Source organism: Rutilus rutilus (assembly GCF_951802725.1).
Source record: "Rutilus rutilus genome assembly, chromosome: 1".
Taxonomy (NCBI): domain Eukaryota; kingdom Metazoa; phylum Chordata; class Actinopteri; order Cypriniformes; family Leuciscidae; genus Rutilus; species Rutilus rutilus.
The window spans coordinates 59,468,542-59,491,236 of NC_140209.1; the positions used below are offsets into that span (position 1 = coordinate 59,468,542).

Genomic DNA, 22,695 nt, shown 5'->3' on the forward strand with positions numbered 1-22,695 from the left:
TCCATCATAAAAGTGCATCTCTCCATCATAAAAGTGCATCTATATATCATAAAAATGCATCACTCCATCATAAAAGTGCATCTATATATCATAAAAGTGCATCACTCCATCATAAAAGTGCATCTCTCCATCACAAAAGTGCATCTCTCCATCATAAAACTGCATCTCCCATCATAAAAGTGCATCTATATATCATAAAAGTGCATCTCTCCATCATAAAAGTGCATCTATATATCATAAAAGTGCATCTCTCCATCATAAAAGTGCATCTGTATATCATAAAAGTGCATCTCTCATCATAAAACTGCATCTCTCCATCATAAAACTAACTGCATCTCTCCATCATAAAACTGCATCACTCCATCATAAAAGTGCATCTATCCATCATATAAGTGCATCCATCTATCATAAAAGTGCATCTCTCCATCATAAAAGTGCATCTCTCCATTATGAAACTGCATCACTCCATCATAAAACTGCATCTCTCCATCATAAAAGTGCATCTCTCCATCATGAAACTGCATCACTCCATCATAAAAGTGCATCTATCTATCTATTAGGGGTGACCCCGAATAGTCGAAGATTCGATGCTTCGATAGGAGGAGCCTGATTCGACTACCGATCTCACGGTCGAATCTTCGCGGAGGTGTTAATGAAACGAGGATCATGCCACTTTGGCTATATGAGGGCGCTCAATGTCTGATTTCTATGGAGGCAGATTAGTCTCAAATATAATTCACGCAAAAAACATGATTCACAAATGCGTAGACAATTTCACATGCATGAAACCTAATTCACGTGCACACAAAAAAAAATCCACGTGCGTGAAAAAAAATATATATTCACAAAAAGCAATTCACATGGGCAAAATATAATTATATACTCATAAAATACATTTCACAAATGCAAAACACAATTCGTAGATATACAACTGTGCACAAAAACCTTTGAATGTTTAAAATCTACGAGTGTATCCTTGCATTTGAATGTGCAAATCGTCATTCACGTACGAATCGCCTTAGATATGTGTGTGTGTGTGTGTTTTTGAGACTTTCCTGGCAGCATAATACTCGTAACACAGAGCAGTCGTACTCTTTAGCCAATCAGATTTAAGCTTATCAATCGACCAATCAGTATCACGTGAGGGCGGGCCTACCTACATGTTACGTCATCAGCTTTCGACTAATGATATTGCCATGCAGTTTGTACATTACAAAAAAAAAAAATTATTAGAGATAACGTTTTTTTACCATCTACAATATTTTTGCACACATCGAAAGGGCAATATATATATATTACGCAGGTTTTTAAAAACAATTTAACGCGACTCATCATTAAAATATTGTCATTTTAAAAGACACTTGAAAATGACCAATGAGAATGCCTCATCACTTTTTTTTTTTTAAATGCGGGACTATATATACGATTGTCATGTTTCACAGGTCTCTTTCGTCAGAAATTCTACCAAGTATCTCTGCGAAAATTTCATCTTTTGGACATCTGAGCATCTCTCTGGACAATTTCATCTCTGTGACCGAACATCTCTGGACAATTTCATCTCTGCGACCACATTTACCTTACTTATTTCAAAAATACAATTTAATTATCAATTTAACTTCACATTAATTATTGTTTTTTTTCCCTCTCATCATCCAACATCTCAGTAAGTATATCCATCACCCGGTGTATTTTAGTAATGTTTGATTGAAGTTATATTTTAATATTAACGCAATTATCGGCCTGTAATAATTATTATCGTTATAGATACTTAAAACTAAGTTCATAATTCTTGCATGAGCATGATTTTCTTTCGGAAAAACTATTTGCAATGTTATAGGCCAAATACAATTTGGACGAAAGTATTTGTTGCCGAATGAAGAATTAAAAATTAAAGGCCTCAGCTCGTGTAACGTTAACGTTATAGGCACTTGCATAAATACATCAAAACGAGTTTGAGACGCACAAAACGCACTTGCGCATAATTGCATTGAATATATATATATATATAGGCTATATATATATATATTAATAACTCGTGCTATCCAAGTTATTTTATTTTTTTTCTGTCATCCTTTAGCTAGCGTTACATTGGTCATGCTATTAAAGCAAATGGTTTTAAAACATTCGAGCGCGAAAAGACACACACGTGTCCTGACCTTTTACAGTCTATGGTCCTGACACGCAGCAGTTGGCAGTCGGCAACTCAAGTCTTAAAGGGACAGCACCCAATATAGCTGTCTCACTCGAGGTCAATCAAATAACAAAGGGAACAGAGAAAATTACTCACTGCTCCTAACTAAAGAACCTTTGTAGCTTTAATAAGGATTAATTTATATCTAATTTATAAATTATGCAGTGCAGAGTGTCTGATCGCTTTATTCAATTTCTTTGTTTTTCCCATATTTATCAAGACATCAGTAACTGTATTAGTATCAGTGATACTGGCCTTCATTATATATATATAAAAATGTTATTAAACAAGTATTTAAAATATAATGTCTTTATTTAGTTATTTTATGTTGTTTCTACATTAATCTGGAGATTAAATGTGAATTTATTAAATGATAAATATAGTAAAAACGTATAGAAACTTGGGTAACACTGTATAATAACGTTCAGTTGTACAAAACATTCATAAATTATTAGCAAGTGATATAATAACATTTTATGTATGTTTTTTAAATTCCGTTACAAGTCATTTACAAGTGATTAGCAAATGATTAACTAATTATTTATGAAACATGACTATGCGTTCATAAATGATTAATAAGTGATATGTTCATTATTTTATGTATGTTGTGTAGATTCAGTTATAAGCCATTTACAATTGATTAGTTAATGGTTAACTAATCATTTACAAAACATGAATATGTGTTTCATAAATGTTCATTATGTTACATTTTTTGTATGTTTTGCTCACATCAGGTGAACAGTGGTTAAAGACTCCATATGTTTCAGAGAACACGGCTGTCTATACCCTCACCCTCACCAGTCAGCACTTACACTGCAGTTGCAGTACAGTACACACTACACTACACTACACACTACACTACAGAAGACAGCTGTCTATACCTTCACCAGTCAGCACTTACACTGCAGTACACACTACAGAAGACAGCTGTCTATACCCTCACACTGAACATGTATGAAGCGCATATTCATGTTTTGTAAATGATTAGTTAATCATTTACTAACCACTAATTTACTAAATGATTTACAACTAAACGTTATTATACTGAAACTTGAGTGTTTATGATTGCGATCAATCGCACTTAATCAGAAAAAAAGTGTATTTAATCTAGTTAATTTTTTAGATCGATTGACTGCACAATTAATACGCTTCATCAACCTAATATCATTACTTTTGCTTTGCGGTAAAGTTATGTTACAGTTTGCATTGCATGCTGAGGTGAAGGAGTACCTGGAGCGTGGAGTTTACCAAGGGAACGCCGACACCGGACACAAGAGATTTGTCAGGCGTTCTGCTAAGAAGTTCATTGTGCAGGGGAAGTAGAAAAAATTGCCTTTTAATGTGTTATGTATTCTGTAATTTACAGTATCCGCTACGTTTGCTTATGATAAAACAACTAATTTTATATAATATTTTCTTCGATAAATAACATGATTTAAATACTGTCTGTTGCGTTCCCTCACATTACCTCTTTATGTCTCTAACACACAGGTGGACATCTTTATTACAAGACTGCAGACGGATCAAACCGTCTAGTTGGCATGGATGAGCAACAGAAGGAACGAGTCCTTCGGGACTGTCATGACAGCCCAGCTACTGGTGGGCATCAGGGGATAACAAGGACATTTAATAAGATTGCAAGCGCATACTACTGGAAAGGCATCTTTCCGGACGTCACAAAGTGGGTAAGATAATTCGCATGTAGCCTCTTTAATAGTCGTGTCCTCAAGATCCTATGTTGAGTTTGAGACCACTTATGTAGTTGTACAAAGTAATGTGTTTCTGTTGTTTATAATGTTACAAATACCTACAATTTTTTTTTTAGATTGCCCAATGTCCACAGTGTCAGCGTACTGATACTATTAAAACAGTCGCTCCAGTGTTGCACCCTATCAAGGTCACTAAAGCCTGGACTGTAATAGGAATGGATTTGATGGGACCATTTCCAACCACTCCTCAGGGGAACATTTATGTCCTCACAATGACTGACCTCTTCTCCAAATGGGTTTTCGCCAAATCCCTGAAGTGTAAGACCGCAGTTGAGGTGGCTACAGGGGTCTTACAAGCATTTAATGCATATGGACTGGTTGAAAGAATAATCACAGACCAGGGGAGGGAGTTTGTGAATCAGGTTATTATTATTTAGTTAAGAAGATTTAATTATTACATTTTTAGGCTATATGTTATAAGAATCTACCATGACTTGCATACCTTTTTGATAACAGCTAAATGAGGACATATTTAAGGTATTGGGTGTGAAGCAGTGTGTTACGTCAGCCTACCACCCTCAGTCAAATGGACAGGATGAGAGGACTAATCAGACTATAAAGAGGTCATTGTCAAAGTACTGCAATGACATGCAGAATAACTGGGACACAAAACTGGAGGATGTGGTGCATGCCATCAACACCTCAAAGCAGGTGATTGGAACTGCTTGAAAAAAAAAAAAAGATTACATGCAATATGTAAATGTAATTTGTTGAAACACTTTTTTTTAGGGCTCTACAAAGTATACACCATTCTTTTTGATGTTTCACCGGCACCCAAACACGCCAGAGGTTCTAAACACAAAGGTAGTATCTGAGACAGATTGCTTTGTAGCAGAGGATCCGAATATAGTTATGCCCACACGGATAGTAGAGGTGACAGCAGTTCAGGCAAAGGTAATTGTCCGTAGTATGCACTATAATTAAGTAATAATTCACATTATTTAAGGTATTCTATTAAATCTGTTTATTAAACATTATTTTTTATAAGGCACGGGATAACATTGAAAAAGCACAGGGGAAGCAAAAGGCAGAGTACGAGTCCCGGAAAAGAAAAAATGTTAAATCATTTCACATCCACGAAGGAGAGGAGGTACTCAAAGCAAACAAAAGAAAAGAGGGACGCAAAGGTGGGACGTTTAGAGGGGAACTGGACAGGCCCTTTTGTAGTCAAAGACATTACCGAAAAAGGGGTTGCTACACTTGCGGACAAATCAGGCAACATTCTCCGCCAGAAAACCAATGTGTCCCAACTCAAACCATTCCTGCCAGTAGATGGTCCACTTTTTGTAGTAAATGTTTATGGCAAATTTAAAATATTACATGTACAACCTTTTTTTAGTGACTATTCATGATGACCATGGTTCTTACTGCCTGAAGACAGACATGGCAGGAGGTGATGCATCACGCACAGGTATGCTTTTTTTGATTTGCTTTTAAAAAAGTTGAATAAGTAACTTTGACAAAGATTTGTGACTGATCCAAATGTGTTTACAGAAATTGAAAAAAAAAAATCAGTTTTCAGTGGATCGCTTTCGCATCTTGGAGCTAGAAGAGGTAAGATGTCAAATAATTGGAAGTCTGTTATATATTATATATGTAAGACAATTACAAAGCATTTTTTTTTTCTAGGAAATGTATATGAGGATTTTGAGTGAGGAAACCGACAGAAAGCGGCCACTCATTCAGCTTCCGAGATGCCAGGCCACAGTTGAAGATTTCGAGACACTGTGTCCACAGAAGAAAAGTTTCCCATGGCTGAATGACGACGTTAGAATTTTAATTTGATAACATTTTTGAAACATATTTGTAATAGCTCTAATTAGTCCCGGTTTCCAGAAAACGGTTAAACAAAAAGCTGCAAAAAGGGCCAAATTTTATCCCCAAATTTCACTGTCTGCCCCAATGGAATAAATGCTTTGTGGAATCTCCATATCTCAGCTCTGGAAGGCTCTAGAGTTTTAAGAAATTTTGGGACTCAAGCGAGCCCTCCATATGCGTCCAATGGCAGCTTATTTGTATGGTCATTTGTACACGAACCTCCATATATACTACTTATATTTTTCAAAACATTTAATTGAAATCTACTATTTCTTTTAGATTCTCGACACAAGGATTGCACAGCTCTGTAAAGCACATGGTGGAACTGCTTTACAGGTGCACACGTTCGTTCTCTGGTGGCGATCCTTCACTACCAAGAAACATGTGGATGACAGTCACATTTCTTGTCTGAGGGTAAATGAAAATCTATTAATTAAATTTCAGTGGCAGGGGACACATTTACTTACTTATTTACTTAAAAATAATTTAAAGGACCTTGATGAGAATGACACGGTCATTATTCCAAGAATTGTTGGTGGACAGAGCCCCGAAAAGGGAAATCACTTCATTTTGTGGGTATGTGTGGATTAAGAAAATACATTTTTACTCAACAATTGTTACTCTGGTTAAAGCGGTTTCTGTTTATGTTGTAAAGGTCTTGGATGGTTTGCTGAATCGTATTCGAGTTTACGACCCCACTGGCAACTACAAGTCAATTTCTGCGATGGACCTGGCTATACTATGGTATTATGTGCCATATAAATGTTAAAATTGTGATCTTTATTTACTAATGTACATGTATTAATTTCTTTTTTCTTTTGTACAAAAGCAATGCCTTCCGAAATACTTGGGACTTGGGAAAATGGACTGTTGAGTACCCAGAACAGTGGAGGCTGGCTGACTCTAACAACTGTGGGTTTAAATTTAGGACAGTCGAGGAGGTGAAAAAAAAAGGAATTTGTTCTCTTGTCAGTGATGCTGAAATTCAGGTACATATAAGACTTTACAAAATTTAAAATGGCTAGATATTGTTTGCTATACGAAATATTTTTTTCAGGAGTTGTTTCAAGGAATTGTGAAAGGCTCGGTGAAACCCACGTGGAACAAATGGTGGCAAATGAAGACTGGGGAAATGGCAAAACCTAAGAGCTTTCATCCAGCCTTGTCAGCACATGCTGAGGAACTTTTAGGACACATTGACAACATTGTGTTTGAGCAAAAGAAGGACAAAAAACTTGAACATTTTGACCTTTTAATGTGTGAATTGATTCCTGAGGTAAGCATTTTATGGGATCGTGTTGGTACAAATAAGTACTCGAATTTTTTATATCACCAAAAAAACACATTTTCTCACCCTGGTATCATTTGATAATATGTTGGGAGAAACTGATGGCTGATTTTTATGTTTTGGTTAACTAACTCATTAAACTAACATTAAGTAATTGTTTTTTTTATCTTTTGTTGTACAGATCAGCCTTATAATACTGAGACGAACGGAAGGTTTCAGTCACTTTTGGGCTGATATATCTTATCTTGTGGAGTGTGTCATTAAAATGGCCTTTTAATGTCACAACATCCCAGGTTCAACGGGCTAGCTGCGTCTGCTGCTGCGCTGCACCTTTGGGCTTGCATATCAAAGCAAAAACAGTGAGTGGTGTTCGACAGCACTAAAGACTGCAAGTGTTCAGTTGCACGTGACGTGTTGTAGCATGTTTGTGTGTTTTTGCAGAGTTCCCTCAAGTCAGTCCATCCATGACACCTCAGGTTCAACGGGCTAGCTGCGTCTGCTGCTGCGTTGCACCTTTGGGCTTGCATATCAAAGCAAAAACAGTGAGTGGTGTTCCACAGCACTAAAGACTGCAAGTGTTCAGTTGCACGCAGAGGCGGACAAAGTACACAGCTTCATTACTTGAGTAAAAGTACAGATACCCCTTGCTAAATTTTACTCAAGTACAAGTAAAAGTACTACAGTCAGATGTCTACTTAAGTAAAAGTACTGAAGTACTTGTTTTTAAAAGTACTTGAGTATCAAGAGTACAAGAGTACATTTTCTAAATATTGCATTACTACTGCCACAGTGCTTACACTGGTAAACACAGCAAACACTTGAAGCGAAAACTATCATTAACTTGTTCAGAAAATTGAAATAGTCTGGCGAGGTGGGGCCACGGGTTGGCACATTCCCGGGACGGACCTGCTGCGTCTTCATCCATTGTTTCGTCCATGGTTTCGTCTCTTATCTAAATCTGACCATGGAGTTGACTTTGGCGGAAAGCTGAAGGTGATTGCTGATAGGCTGTCCCAATCAGTGGCGCCTGCACAATCCAATCACGTTTGAGAGGGAAACAACAAATTGAGGGTTTCCAAGATTTTTCTTTTTTCCTTTTTTTTTTTTTTTTTGAAGAAGTAACGGGTACTCACGGTTATGGATAGAAATGTAGCGGAGTAAAGAGTACAATATTTGCCTCCCAAATGTACTTGAGTAAAGTCATGAGTACTCCCCAAAAATGATACTCGGGTAAAGTACAGATCCCTCAAAATTGTACTTAAGTACTGTACTCAAGTAAATGTACTCCGTTACTGTCCGGCTCTGGTTGCACGTGACGTGTTGTAGCATGTTTGTGTGTTTTTGCAGAGTTCCCTCAAGTCAGTCCATCCATGACACCTCAGGTTCAACGGGCTAGCTGCGTCTGCTGCTGCGTTGCACCTTTGGGCTTGCATATCAAAGCAAAAACAGTGAGTGGTGTTCCACAGCACTAAAGACTGCAAGTGTTCAGTTGCACGTGACGTGCTGTAGCATGTTTGTGTGTTTTTGCAGAGTTCCCTCAAGTCAGTCCATCCATGACACCTCAGGTTCAACGGGCTAGCTGCGTCTGCTGCTGCGTTGCACCTTTGGGCTTGCATATCAAAGCAAAAACAGTGAGTGGTGTTCCACAGCACTAAAGACTGCAAGTGTTCAGTTGCACGTGACGTGTTGTTTGTGTGTTTTTGCAGAGTTCCTTTCTTAGTCCAAAACGCAGCAGCTCGAGTTCTTACCAGAACCAGGAAGTATGACCATATTAGCCCGGTTCTGTCAACACTGCACTGCACAAATTTAAAAATATTGCTGATTACTTACAAAGCACTAAATGGTTTAGCTCCCCAGTACTTGAGCAAACTCTTAACGCATTATAGTCCGTCACGTCTATTGCGATCTCAAAATTTCCGGCCAGTTGATAATTCCTAGAATATCAAAATCGACTGCTGGCGGTAGATCCTTCTCCTATTTAGCACCAAAACTCTGGAACAGTCTTCCTACCATTGTCCGAGAAGCAGACACACTCTGTCAGTTCAAAGCTAGACTAATAACACATCTCTTTGACCTAGCATTCACATAACACATTATAGACTTCTATAATTCCATATTAGGCTGCATAGATTAGGCCAGCCGGAACCGGGAACACTTCCCATAAATCCTGATGTTCTCGTTCCATCATAAGAAGAATGGCGTCTACGTTAATATTAGTCTCTCTGCTTATACCGAGGTTTACCGCAGTCCGCCGGATCCAGGCCGTATCCAGATCAGATGAAGGACCTACGCCTGGACGCGACGACAACGCAGTGCTGAATTGTCAACCAGTCTCTCCGTTTCTGAAGTGAGGTGGACTCCGGCCGTATCCAGACTAGATGGTGGACCTGCACGTGGACCCAACCATGACGCATCCCTGAAGTGCCGACCTCATCGACACAACCAATCTGACCTCTGACCTGTAATGCTGCCTGGATCATAATCATACACTGTTCGCTGGTTGGCCAGAGGAGAACTGGCCCCCGACTGAGCCTGGGTTCTCCCAAGGTTTTTTTCTCCATTCTGTCACCTGATGGAGTTTTGGTTCCTTGCCACTGTTGCCTTGGCTTTGGCTTGCTTAGTTGGGGACATTTAATATTCAACAATATTATTGATCTGTCTAATTTGGGTGGACAATGATGCAATTTTCTTCTAGAAACAAACTTTGTTGTATTATTTTCATTTTATCAATGTGAAGCTGCTTTGATACAATCTGTATTGTAAAAAGCGCTATATAAATAAAGGTGACTTGCCTAGACAACATGAATTTACTTCAAACTAAAGATTTGACTTTTCATACAGCAAAATACACTGCATCTATTTGTCTCATTAGCTCTCAAAAAACTTTAACCTTACAATTCATTAAATATTTTAACACAGCTAACTCAACATTAATGGTTTTTAAATCTTCACAATCTATAGCCAGAGGACTATCACAAAAGTGTTTAGGAAAGTAAAGACATACTAGAGTATGTTTGTTTAAAGCTGCTTTGTATTGTTGTGTATTTTAAAAAGCTCTATAAATGTCCTAAAACGATGTGCATTTTGCTTGTAGTTTTGTGTTAATAAAAATGTAATATATTACATCTCATAATTCAGTTTCAGAATTCATTATGTATTGTATTGTGTAATTTAATACAATTTTTATATAAGTTTTGATTCTCTAATTTAATTAGATTAAATGTTATTGTGTTGTATGATGTTCTGTATTAAGAATTATTATGACATAAATCATATGCATTAGTACACAAATTACATGCTTGTAATAAAAAAAACATATTATGCCCTATTTCTTTAAAACAAATAATTTCGTCACAAAACATACTTTAACATGTTATTTCTTTAAAATAAAGATTATTATATGAATTAAGGTGTTTGATTAATTACATTAAGATTGTGATTCCATAATTACATTATAGTGTTCTTTAGTCAAGGCTAGACAACCAATTAATATTTATGCCCACAAAACATAGCTAGCATTCTGTAATTTATTTAAATGTAATAGCAAAAATAGTAATATACACAAATAAATATTATTTTATGGCTCTTTTAATAAATAAAAGTGTACTTGTAACATATTGCGCTGATTATTGAGGATAAAAAATAATTACATAATTATAATTGCATTACGAATGGCTGTGAATATGGTAAGGCAGTATCAGTGCAGTTTAAGCTCATAGCACGATCATCGGATAACGTTAGCTGTATGCTATGCTATTATCTAAGCTAACTAAAAAACACACGAACAACGAGAAATGTTTAATTTCACAATCTATAGCTTCAGTTAAATACTAGTATATGAAACGTATCATTTAAAATACATTAAATACATTAATGACTCGTTAAAACGTAGTACAAACGTCTTCTATAATAACATACTTTTGTATGATTTATAACCAGGCACTAAAGCGATTACCCATAAAACGTGCTTTGAACCAATCGGATTGCTTGGGTCCTCAGGGTTACCGAATACTATAGGGTTACCGAATACTATACCACACCGGTTCTAATTGGATTTTTGAATGCTGTGAACATTTTTAGCTAAAAAGACTGCCTCTCCAGATTAGCATTTATTGTTGTTTCTGCAGCTAAAAATACAAGTTGAAAATTCTGGCTACTATCGTTATTTTAATAATTTCTTTATTTTTATTTCATTTATTAATCTGTCAGGGTTATCTAATCTAACTATTTGTGGCTTGTGTTTTGAATATATATTCCTCTGCACTTTAGGCATTTTGCACACATTTGCTCATCTTGTGACTTGATTCTGATTTATTTCGTTTTGTATTTTTATTTATTAGAAAGGTATATTCTGTTCTAATTTAATTTATTAAATTAATTGTTAATTTTTTCGGTGCATTGATGTTGTGCTGTAGGCTGGCCTGCTCGCACAGGTAATTTAGCCGATTTAATTTGAATTTTAAATCCTGTCTGCAGTGTGGCCTTTCTGGAGTTATTTATGTTTTTTCTTAGTTTTATTGATCCAAAATGTTTTTATACATTTTCTTCTATAGTTTTATGTGATTTTCTGTACATCGCGACTTTGAAACGTTAAAGCCCCGCCCCCAGCCCCACCCCCATACACATGATTCGACTATTAGTCGACTATAGGCAAGACATGACGATTCTGATTCGACTATGAAAATCCATAGTCGGGGACAGCCCTACTATCTATCTATCTATCTATCTATCTATCTATCTATCTATCTATCTATCTATCTATCTATCTATCTATCTATCTATCTATCTATCTATCTATCTATCTATCTATCTATCTATCTATCTATCTATTATAAAAGTGCATCACTCCATCATAAAAGTGCATCTATCCATCATAAAAGTGCATCTCTCGATGTTAAAAGCGCATCTCTCCATCATAAAAGTGCATCTATCCATCATAAAAGTGCATCTATCCATCATAAAAGTGCATCTCTCCATCATAAAAGTGCATCACTCCATCATAAAAGTGCATCTATCCATCATAAAAGTGCATCTCTCCATTATGAAACTGTATCTCTCCATCATAAAAGTGCATCTCTCCATCATGAAACTGCATCACTCCATCATAAAAGTGCATCTATCTATCTATCTATCTATCTATCTATCTATCTATCTATCTATCTATCTATCTATCTATCTATCTATCTATCTATCTATCTATCTATCTATCTATCTATCTATCTATCTATCTATCATAAAAGTACATCACTCCATCATAAAAGTGCATCTCTCCATCATAAAAGTGCATCACTCCATCATAAAAGTGCATCTATCCATCATGAAACTGCATCACTCCATCATAAAACTGCATCTCTCCATCATGAAACTGCATCACTCCATCATAAAAGTGCATCTATCCATCATTAAAGTGCATCTATCCATCATAAAAGTGCATCACTCCATCATAAAAGGCATCTATCATCATAAAAGTGCATCTCTCCATCATAAAAGTGCATCACTCCATCATAAAAGTGCATCTATCCATCATGAAACTGCATCTCTCCATCATGAAACTGCATCACTCCATCATAAAAGTGCATCTATCCATCATAAAAGTGCATCACTCCATCATAAAAGGCATCTATCATCATAAAAGTGCATCTCTCCATCATGAAGTGCTCCACATGGCTCTGCGGCGGTTAACAAAGGCCTTCTTCTGAGGCGAAGCGAAGTGTTTGTGTAAGAAAAATATGTTTGGAAAAACTAGCAGAATTTGTTTTGATTCTGTCTATATGAATTGTGAATGATTCTTTTTTTTAATTATTATTATCACACACACACACTGTTAAAACTGTTTATAGTAATTTAATTAATAGCCTATATGTGTATGTATATGTTTATGTATATACAATTATAGCTTGATAAACACACACACACACACACACACACACACACACACACACACACACACACACATGTCTGGTTCACTATCTTTGTGGGGACTCTCCATAGACGTAATGGTTTTTATACTGTACAAACTGTATATTCTGTCCCCTTACACTAACCCTACCCCTAAACCTACCCATCACAGGAAACATTCTGCATTTTTACTTTCTCAAAACAACTCATCCTGTGTGATTTATAAGCCTTTTGAAAAGTGGGGACCGCTGGCTGGTCCCCACAATGTAGGTGATCTCAGGTTTTACTATTCTTATGGGGACATTTGGTCCCCACAATGTATTATAAACAAGGGCACACATTACACACACACACACACACACACACATCATTCTTATTGTCTCTTTAAATGATTTAATACACACATTCTATTTTTTCTGTGGCAGAAGTTAAGATATTAAAGAAAATTAAAATAAGAGTCTCTGTATCTCACTGTTACTGATTTATCGTGCAGCTCAAAGTATTCTGGGTAAAATCTCTCTACAATCTGTTCTGAAACATCAACACAGTTTCACTGATGATCCATAACCAAAACCAAAACCAAACCCAGGATAGAGCGTCTGAGTGAATGTGGTCTGGACTGTGTGGATGAGGCTCATTGTGTCAGAGACGCTGTAGAAGGACAGAGTTCCTGCACTGTGATCCACATACACTCCTATTCTTCTGCTGATGGGCTTTACAGGGAGAGAAGTGTGTATGTTATTGTGACTGAATCTGTAACTGGAGGAAAAGCAGACCAAACCCCAGGACTGATCATTATATCCAAACGCACACTCATTACTCCGTCCCTTCCTGCTGATGCTCTTATATGACACTGATATATACACACCTTTATCTCCAGTCCACTCAATCTCCCAGTAACAGCGTCCACACACACTCTCTCTACACAACACCTGAGGATAATGATCAAATCTGTCTGGATGATCAGGATACGGCTCTGTGCCAATGTTAGTAATCACTCTGTCCCTCTCAGACAGACTGAGGTGTTTATTCACTGTGTTCAGATCCAGAGTGAGCTGATGGGAATCTGATGGAGAGAAAACACATCAGAAACAGGAATTATGAATCTGTCTGATCTTTTAATGTATCTGAACTCTTCATGAATCAGTGTTCAGTGTATCATCAGTGTCTCAGTACAGCTGACCAAATATCCTGTGCAAATCATCATTTACATGATCAATTATAAAACTCTTCTATCATGATTTATTTCTCCTTCTACAGGAAGAACATGAACACATTCAGTGAGTTTTTCTGCTTGTTTTCTAGTGACTCACATTGTAGGAAGTCGTTCCTGGTCTTGGGATTCATGTTGGTGAAAGTGACTGTGGAAATAAACACACATGAACAGTGTGAAGAGAAATTACAAGATAAAATACATTCATTTCTAAGACATTTCTAATAAGATGTTCTATAATATTAGATGATGGACTCATTTCTGAGAGCAGATTAATAATCTCCAGGGGCTTCATTTATAAAACACACACATCGGATTGATCCTAAATTCATCCTCCGTCATGTGTATATATAAACGGTTGTCCACGATGATGAGTCCGTATTTCTGAATCATCAAGAGATATTTGTGGCCGTTCTGTAGGAGGATTTGATGGACTTGAATTTAATTTATTAATAACTGGGATTTAAAACTGGGATGCATTTAAGGACATTTTGTGGATGTTTTTTTAAATCGTAGGAACATTTCAGAAACGGTTGTACGTTCAGATTTGGGATCTTTCTCCACACGTCTGTATAAACGAGGCGCAGGACTTTACCTCCGTCTGAGATCTTCTTGATCTCCTCTTTGCAGAAATCCTCCAGTTTGACTCTCAGCTGACGGACAGATTCTCTCACGCCATCAAAAGAGGAGAGAGAACTGAAGGAAACGTCGGGTTCGTCTGTAGATTCAGGAGGTGCTGAGAGAGACTGGAAACTCTACAGAAAACAGAAATCAAAACTCATCATCTCCACACTTCAGCCAATAACCTGCACTATATCAGATCTGAGCGGCTCTTGTTGACTTGACTTCTCTTCAGTGACTCGCTTCAATCCAGCACTTTCACACAATCAGCACATTCTCCTCATATTCATCATTTAATGCGACAAACTCCAGTATTTGACACTTAATAATAATGAACTGACACACATGTATGATAAACTCAAATATACTCAATGTAATTTCTATAGAAAATTGTTTGTTTAACTTTATCAACATTATCAATATCAGGTTCACTGATTTCATCAAGACAGAAGAAACCAGAAGGAAAAATGAGTTAATATTTAATGGTAAATTTCCAAGGGCTTTGTAAGTGTGTCTCTTTAAACAGAAGATGATCAGATGAGACTGAGAGTCTGACTGATGATTATATGATAACACAACACTTGACTGAATCTGACTGAATTCCTGACAACATCTCAGTCAACGGCTCATTCTGCTCTCATGAAATGTTTCTCTGTCATAGCAGGATCTTGCTCAAGTCCACTATGACCCTGTTCTTCTAGATCTCTGTTACCTGCAGGAACTGGATGTGATCTTGTGTGTGTGAAAGCTGCTCCAGCTCAGCGTCTCTCCTCCTCAGATCATTGATCTCCTGCTCCAGTCGCTCCAGTCGTCCTTCAGCTCGACTCACTGCAGTCTTTTCCTGATCTCTGATCCGCTGTGTGACCTCAGAGCGGCTTCTCTCAATGGAGCGGATGATCTCAGTGAAGATCCTCTCACTGTCCTCCACTGCTGTCTGTGCAGAGCGCTGTTACACACACATCACAATCACACAGTGGCTTCAGCACGACTGACAGAGTCCAAACTGAGACGTCTCAAACTTCTCTTCTTCTCCAGACTCACCTTATGAGACTTCACAGCCTCTCTCAGATGCTGAAGATCTTTCTGTCTCTGCTGGATTCTCTGACGGATCTTCATCTGCGTCTCCTTCAGCTGTTTCTGGAGGACAAACCAATGACAGGGAATGACACATAAACTACTGTCATACAAACTTTAAAGTTACATGATTCCAGAGTTGGTGAAGTGGTTAAAGATCTTGCATGGTAAGTTTTTACTGTCTGGTTCAAACCACAGATTCATGGTTTCCTGAAATGAATGTCAGCAGTATTTCATCAGTGCCTAGTTTTATATCATTAGTATCATCATTTACTCTCCCTCATGTCGCTCCAAACCTGTATGACTTTCTGTCTATTGTGAGACACAACAGAAGATATTTAGAAGAATGTCTCAGCGGTTTACAGAGGCCAAATAAAATATGGTGACACGTCAATAACATCAAACCTCATTGGTTCTTTCACGTCACAGTCACATGACTAAACACCATGATGTCATGACACAAACACCAGTGAAGTTTGATGTTTTTGATGTCATATTTGATTTGGGCTCCACATACATGAGTTAATCAATGATTTGATTTGTGAATAAAAATTTGGCTCTTTTAAAAGTATCATATTTTAAAGACTGCCCTTATTTTGGAAATGATATACTTTAAAAGAATATAATTGTGAAATAAGTGTGAACTGAACGGAATGTTTTCAGACACGACGTAATTGCATGTTAATTGCTATTAAATGATATGTATTATAGTTTAAATGTAAATATAAAGGAATTAGCTGAACTCAATAGTGACTTTTTGACCCACTTAAGTAAGATTTAAGTATATAATTGTAATAATAATAGCTTAAAGGGGGAAATATTAATAATAATCCATAATTACCAATTATGATTAATTATTAATATTTGGGTTAATTAGATTAACTTTGAGGTAGCCAAATTAATATTACAATCAATTAATCAGTTCCAACAAACCGATTGATTATTAATTATTCTAAGAACAATGTATCTTTCATGGTCACTGAAAAATAATTATTACCTAGCCTGTACGCTTAAAGCATGTAACAAGATCAAGATCGTAAAAGGGACTTTGTATGCAAACAGAGAATCAGAAACCAAATGCATAATTGTGCACAAGTTTTATTAACTAAATCACAAACATAACTAAACAAAACAAAACAAAACAAACAAACAAACATACATACATCCATCCATACATACATGCATAGGTCAAGTGGTGAGTGTTATGGAACCGGAAGCAGGAAATAGATCTATGGAGCAAGATCTATTTTAGTATGAAAAGAACCATCAGCTGATCATTTTCAGAACACCTCATTAAATACTTGCATGGTCAGTTGCAATCGTGGACAATTCTTGAAGTCGTTGAAAAATGAGTCTGTTGGTGGGTCCGTGAGGGTCAAAAGTCATGGTGCAATATGCCATCGTGTGGTTCCGAAGCTGTTGTGGGTCGGAGCTAGCATGGTGGCTTCGAGCACATGGCTGTGGTGAGTCGAAGCCTGCTGTCCTGGCCTGCTGAGTGCACGCTGGACGGTGCGTCCTCCTGAAGTGCCAAGAAGGCCAGGAGTTGATCGTTGCCATTTCAATGATGGTAAAGTTGCAGTTTTTCTGGATTGAAGAAGAGGCAGTCTGTCTCCCTTTGGGGAGGCAGGCAGTGCTCCGGCCTGCTGGGCCCAGGGTCCAGGGCCCCAGGGATGGGGGTGGGGTTTCCCCCAGTATCAGTGTAACGGAGGCCAGCTGGTAGTTGCTGTGCGAGTAAACCTCACTCCTCTGATCTCAATAGGCGCTCAAAAAGGGAATTTCTGGCGGGAGTTTCCTTTTTGTGGGAGATTTACGACGCTGTCTCAAGTACTATTTTCTGTTCATTAATACTCAGATAGATATGACGAATCCACACTGCATTCTAAGAGAAGGTGATGTACATCAAAGTGTGAGTCATTAAATGAGGAGTAATTAGATAGGAGACATGATACAGGTAAAGTTACACTGACCGTTGGTTGTATAATAAAATACATACCATGGTGTATACATAATAGTACACAAAACATCACAATCATTCACACAGTTTCTGGAATGCACGTTCATTTCTAGATCAGTTCGTTTCTGTCTAATGCAGCGAAGTCTGCATGGAAGATTGTTTCTGTCTTTTCATGGTCTCTCTCTTGCATTTGACCACATTCTTTAACACCCATAAAACCTTATCTGATCGTTGTCTGGGTAACGGAGACCGTCTTGTCCTGTTTGGAGGATGGGACGCAGATTCCCAGAGTGAGTTCTAAATATCAGTTGTTAACCCCTTCCCCATCACCCCCAATTTTGGCAAGTGCTGCATACATGAAATGCCCAAAATAAAAAGGTTACTGCTCATAAGTAATTCTGAATAGAAACATAACACACATACATTTAGAAAGCCAACACTTGAGAGTTTATAGTTCAAGACTCAAAATTAACCAGACTGTTATTAATATTGAGATATATAAGCTCAAACATATTTTGAACTAAAATAATCTAGGTTCACCAGTGATCCCTGACAGGTAATTAAACTATAACAAATATTCGTGTCTGACTTGTCTCAGTTGTTACATAATGTAATTTCATAATTCGGTAACACTTTAAAATACGGATCCTTCGTTAATGAATAACTACACAGGAACAAATGAGTAACACAATGTTAACAATCTAGTAACTACAGTTAACTAACAAGTAACTCTGATTAACGAATTAGTAAGTAATAGCACACAGATTTAAGTGGTAGTTCACTATTAACTAATCAATAACTACTATTTTTTAATACTTCACAGAGAACTACTGAATTTTTTTACAGATTTAAGTGGTAGTTCACTAATAACTAATCAATAACTACTATTTTTCAATACTTCCCAGAGAAATAATGAAAAAAATTCACAATTCATGCAAAACTAATTAATGACTAATGCAGGACAAATTACTAGCACTAGATTAACATTACTGCTAGATACTGTACACTAATTGAATATGAATAGTTCTCTAAAAGACAGCAGTGCATAGGCTAATTATTGACAGCTTTCCCAAATCATAAGTCTGCTACGCTATTACATATTGATAATTAGTGTACAGTATCTAGCAGTAATGTTAATCTAGTGCTAGTAATTTTTCCTGCATTAGTTATTAAGTTTTGCATGAATTGTGAATTTTTTTCATTATTTCTCTGGGAAGTATTAAAAAATTGTAGTTATTGATTAGTTATAAGTGAACTACCACTTAAATCTGTAAAAAAATCAGTAGTTCTCTGGGAAGTATTAAAAAATAGTAGTTATTGATTAGTTAATAGTGAACTACCACTTAAATCTGTGTGCTATTACTTACTAATTCGTTAATCAGAGTTACTTGTTAGTTAACTGTAGTTACTAGATTGTTAACATTGTGTTACTCATTTGTTCCTGTGTAGTTATTCATTAACGAAGGATCCGTATTTTAAAGTGTTACCCATAATTCTATTGAGTTAAATTGAATAGAAAGTACTTTAAAGAAAAACTTTCATTTTAAATGATAAAAACACACTTTTTAAAGTGTACTTATGAAACAGTCATGGAAGTTGACTCTCTTTAAGTGCACTTAAGTGGCCTTTCACTTCATTAATATTATATTATCTGCAAGTACAGGTTTTTTTAAAATATACTTTTAATTTGAAGTACACTACAAGTGCAAGTCAATACACTCAAGTGTACTCCTTTCTTTAACCACTAGTTGTTTAGATTACTTTTATGCTTTTTCTCCTTTTTGGAGCTTGGAACTTTTTTACTCCATTGACTTTCAATGTATAAACTAAAATAGACGAGACATTCTTCAAAATATCATCTTTTATATTCCACAGAAGAAACTCAGTCAAACTGGTTTGGAACAACATGAGTAAATGAGTGAGTAAATAAAGACACTTTCATTTCTGTGTGATCAATCCCTCTCAGTTCATACCTGTTTCTCTGTCCTCTGTGCTGCAGTTGATACAGTGTTGTGGTTTTTATGTTCACTCTCCTTACACCACACACATATGCACTGTTGATCAGTGATACAGAACATATCTAGCTCTTTATCATGTTTACGGCAGATCATGTCCTGCAGTCGTCCAGTGGCATCAATCACTTTGTGTGGCTTACGAGAGTGAAATTCCTCATGACGATCAAAATGAGTTTGACAGTAAGATTCCTGACACACCAGACAGGACTTGACGGCTTTGTATTTTCTTCCAGTACAGACGTCACACTGCACGTCTCCAGCTCCAGCGTAACAGTCAGCAGGAAGTTTAGTCTTCTTCAGTTTCTCCACCAGTTCAGCCAGAATGGTGTTTTTAGCTAAAGCAGGTCTTGGACTGAAGGTCTGCCTGCACTGAGGGCAGCTGTAGACTCTCTTCTCATCCTCCCGATCCCAGCAGTCTGTAATACAGATCTTACAGTAACTGTGTCCACAGGGAATAGCCACTGGATCCTTCATGAGATTCAGACACACTGGACACGTGAACTCATTCTGAGAAAATCTGGCTTCTGCCATTTTACTGCATGAATACAGAGAGACACAAACACACAACAGCTCAACAATACTTCAGTTTCTGTTTCTCTGAACTGAGGAGTTGAAATAGTTTCCTGCTTCTGTGTTTGAGTGACGTGTGTAAAACAGGAGTGTCTGTAAAGCAGCTTCCTCATTCCTGGTGAAGGAGAGTCACTTTACTGCTGTTTATGTGCCCTAGTGGAGTCGAAAACATCGTAATTACAAGTTCTGAGAACATGAATAATTCAATCTGTTAAATTCCTTAAATTTAAGGCTTCCACGGCTTGATGAAGAGATTCTCAGATGATCATGGGATGCGTGTTGCAGAAGCACGTCATATTTGGCTATAACATACATTTTTTAGCATTGTTGGAAGGAGTAAAACTTACATATGTAGCTTCTACTATGGGGTTAGAATTGTTGCATTATTCCAATTAAATAGATTGAGAGATTCACAAACAAATGTAAACAGATTCACAAAAATGTATCAAATTCACAAATAAATAGATTAAGATCCACAAATAAATGTAAAGAGTTTCACAAAAAAATGATAAAACTCACAAATATATAAAATTAGATTTTCAAAAAAAAAAATTAAAATTAAAATGTGTTTTGTCACAAACACAACTCCTTCTGGCATTTATTTGTGAACCGCTTTCTGTGCATTTGTAGCCTAAATCCCCTCACGCATCTGTGGATTTAGAAACAGTTCTAGCATCCATGTGCAGACAAATCCACAAATAAGTGGACTTCACCCACCGTTTACTCAAGCCAATCAGATAATAGCCAAATTGAGCTGACCAATCATAGCACGTTTTCACTACAACCAATCACGTTAGGCTTTACACTCATGGGCGGTAACTGAATCTGATTAATTTTGAAGATATTTGCACCCTTGAAATGGAGCTGTAATCTATGGGCACTTCATTTAAATTGAACTGTTTGTGTGTTTAAAACACCCTGTTTCCAAAAGATTGTTGGAGTTTAAGGCTTCTTTATTTTTCCATCAGGATAAACTCAGGATTACACACAAATTATGATCATTACAGATCCCGAGCATCATAACACCCTCATTAGTTTGACATTACTTTTCAGCTGTTATTTTGTCTATGGAGCAAATGGCATGAATATTGTGTGTATGTGTGAAAAACAACGTGATTACAGAGACATAAAACTAGTTAGCGCCAACTAGGGGCCGATTTCTTTCAAAATTCTTACAGAAATCTAGAGCCATGAGTTGAACATGCTCACTGAGTTTCTGTCATGATAGAATACTGGAAGCAATAGCAGGTAAAATAGTGTTTATTTCGAACAGCAAGATCAAAAGTAATATCACTCAAAAGTCAATGCTGAACGATCTCTTGGGGACTGGCGATCCGATGCTCACAGGAAACCGGCAAACAGACGCTCTCAGGAAACAGGCAAACAGACGCTCTCAGGGGAAGACAATCAGGCTCACTCTCGCAGGGACTTCGATGGTCAAGTGAAGAAGTGCTCGGGTGCGGTGAATCCGTGAAATCCTCAGTGCTCGGTGCTCGTGTGCGGTGAAACAGAAAAGACGCGATCCACAGGAAGTTCAAGATCCGGATGAGACGGCACAACACACACACACACAGTACTGCAAACAACGGATGGACACTGGAAAGGAGAGGTGAATGAGTATTTATGGAGAGCGGGAATGGATTGCACCTGAAACAGGGAATGAGAGTGATTGATGACAGCTGGAGCACTGAACAATCACGCGAGCGGGACAACGCCCACTCGCGCACACTCACAGACATGTAAACAAACAGTGACACGAGACACAGAGGAAACAGTGCATAAATCAACCGTGACAGTACCCCCTCTCCTAGGAATGCCTCACGGCATTCCCAGACCCCCTTACCTGTCGATTGTAATCATCGATAAGGGAGTGATCCAGGATGTCACGAGCAGGAACCCAACTTTTCTCCTTCGGACCGTAACCTTCCCAATCCACCAAGTACTGGAACCCGCGTCCCCTCCGCCTAGAATCCAGGATGCGACGGACCGAATAGGATGGTTCCCCGTCTACGAGCCGCGGCGGTGGGGGAACCGGGACTGGCGGATTAATACGTGAAAAAAACACGGGCTTTATTTTTGAAACGTGGAAAACCGGATGAATTCTCCTGTACGCCGGAGGAAGGTTGAGGCGGACTGCCACCGGACTAACAATCTTGGTGACAGAAAACGGGCCAATAAATTTGGGAGCTAATTTATTCGAAACGGAGCGGAGAGGAATGTTCTTGGTAGAAAGCCACACTTTGGAACCGACGACGTATACAGGAGGCCTTGACCGGTGGCGATC

The 22,695-nt window shown here is 37.5% G+C and overlaps 1 protein-coding gene and 1 long non-coding RNA gene across 4 annotated transcripts; one reads left to right on the plus strand and one right to left on the minus strand.

Annotated features, from left to right (window-relative positions):
- The first annotated feature begins 7,247 nt into the window (after positions 1–7,247).
- Positions 7,248–10,196, plus strand: LOC311294884. The gene is made up of 5 exons (XR_014628126.1): positions 7,248–7,425; positions 7,508–7,608; positions 8,414–8,514; positions 8,597–8,697; positions 9,303–10,196. It is a non-coding gene; the product is annotated as an uncharacterized lncRNA (long non-coding RNA).
- Positions 10,197–12,831: 2,635 nt separating this feature from the next.
- Positions 12,832–20,488, minus strand: LOC311294738 (tripartite motif-containing protein 16-like). 3 transcript variants are annotated; one of them, XR_014628110.1, is made up of 7 exons: positions 19,800–20,488; positions 15,840–15,935; positions 15,511–15,744; positions 14,773–14,932; positions 14,278–14,325; positions 13,302–14,030; positions 12,832–13,024 (listed from the first exon to the last, which is right to left on the minus strand). XR_014628110.1 is itself a non-coding variant. In XM_084415766.1 (6 exons), the coding sequence occupies exons 1-6, from the start codon at positions 20,370–20,372 to the stop codon at positions 13,504–13,506; spliced, it is 1,638 nt and encodes a 545-aa protein (XP_084271892.1). In that variant the 5' UTR covers positions 20,373–20,488; the 3' UTR covers positions 12,874–13,503. The 3 variants fall into 3 exon arrangements, 1 of the variants encoding a protein (XP_084271892.1); XR_014628111.1 differs by having other exon boundaries at positions 12,896–13,024; positions 13,309–14,030; XM_084415766.1 differs by having other exon boundaries at positions 12,874–14,030.
- Between the last annotated feature and the right edge of the window lie 2,207 nt (positions 20,489–22,695).

Excerpts from the sequence above, each read along its gene's own strand:
- LOC311294738 (XM_084415766.1), bottom strand. The coding sequence starts at position 20,372 with ATGGCAGAAGCCAGATTTTCTCAGAATGAGTTCACGTGTCCAGTGTGT. Across the intron at positions 15,936-19,799 it reads CACAGAGGACAGAGAAACAG|AAACAGCTGAAGGAGACGCA; the intron begins GTATGAACTGAG and ends TTTGTCCTCCAG. Across the intron at positions 14,326-14,772 it reads CAAGAAGATCTCAGACGGAG|TCACTTTCACCAACATGAAT; the intron begins GTAAAGTCCTGC and ends TTATTTCCACAG.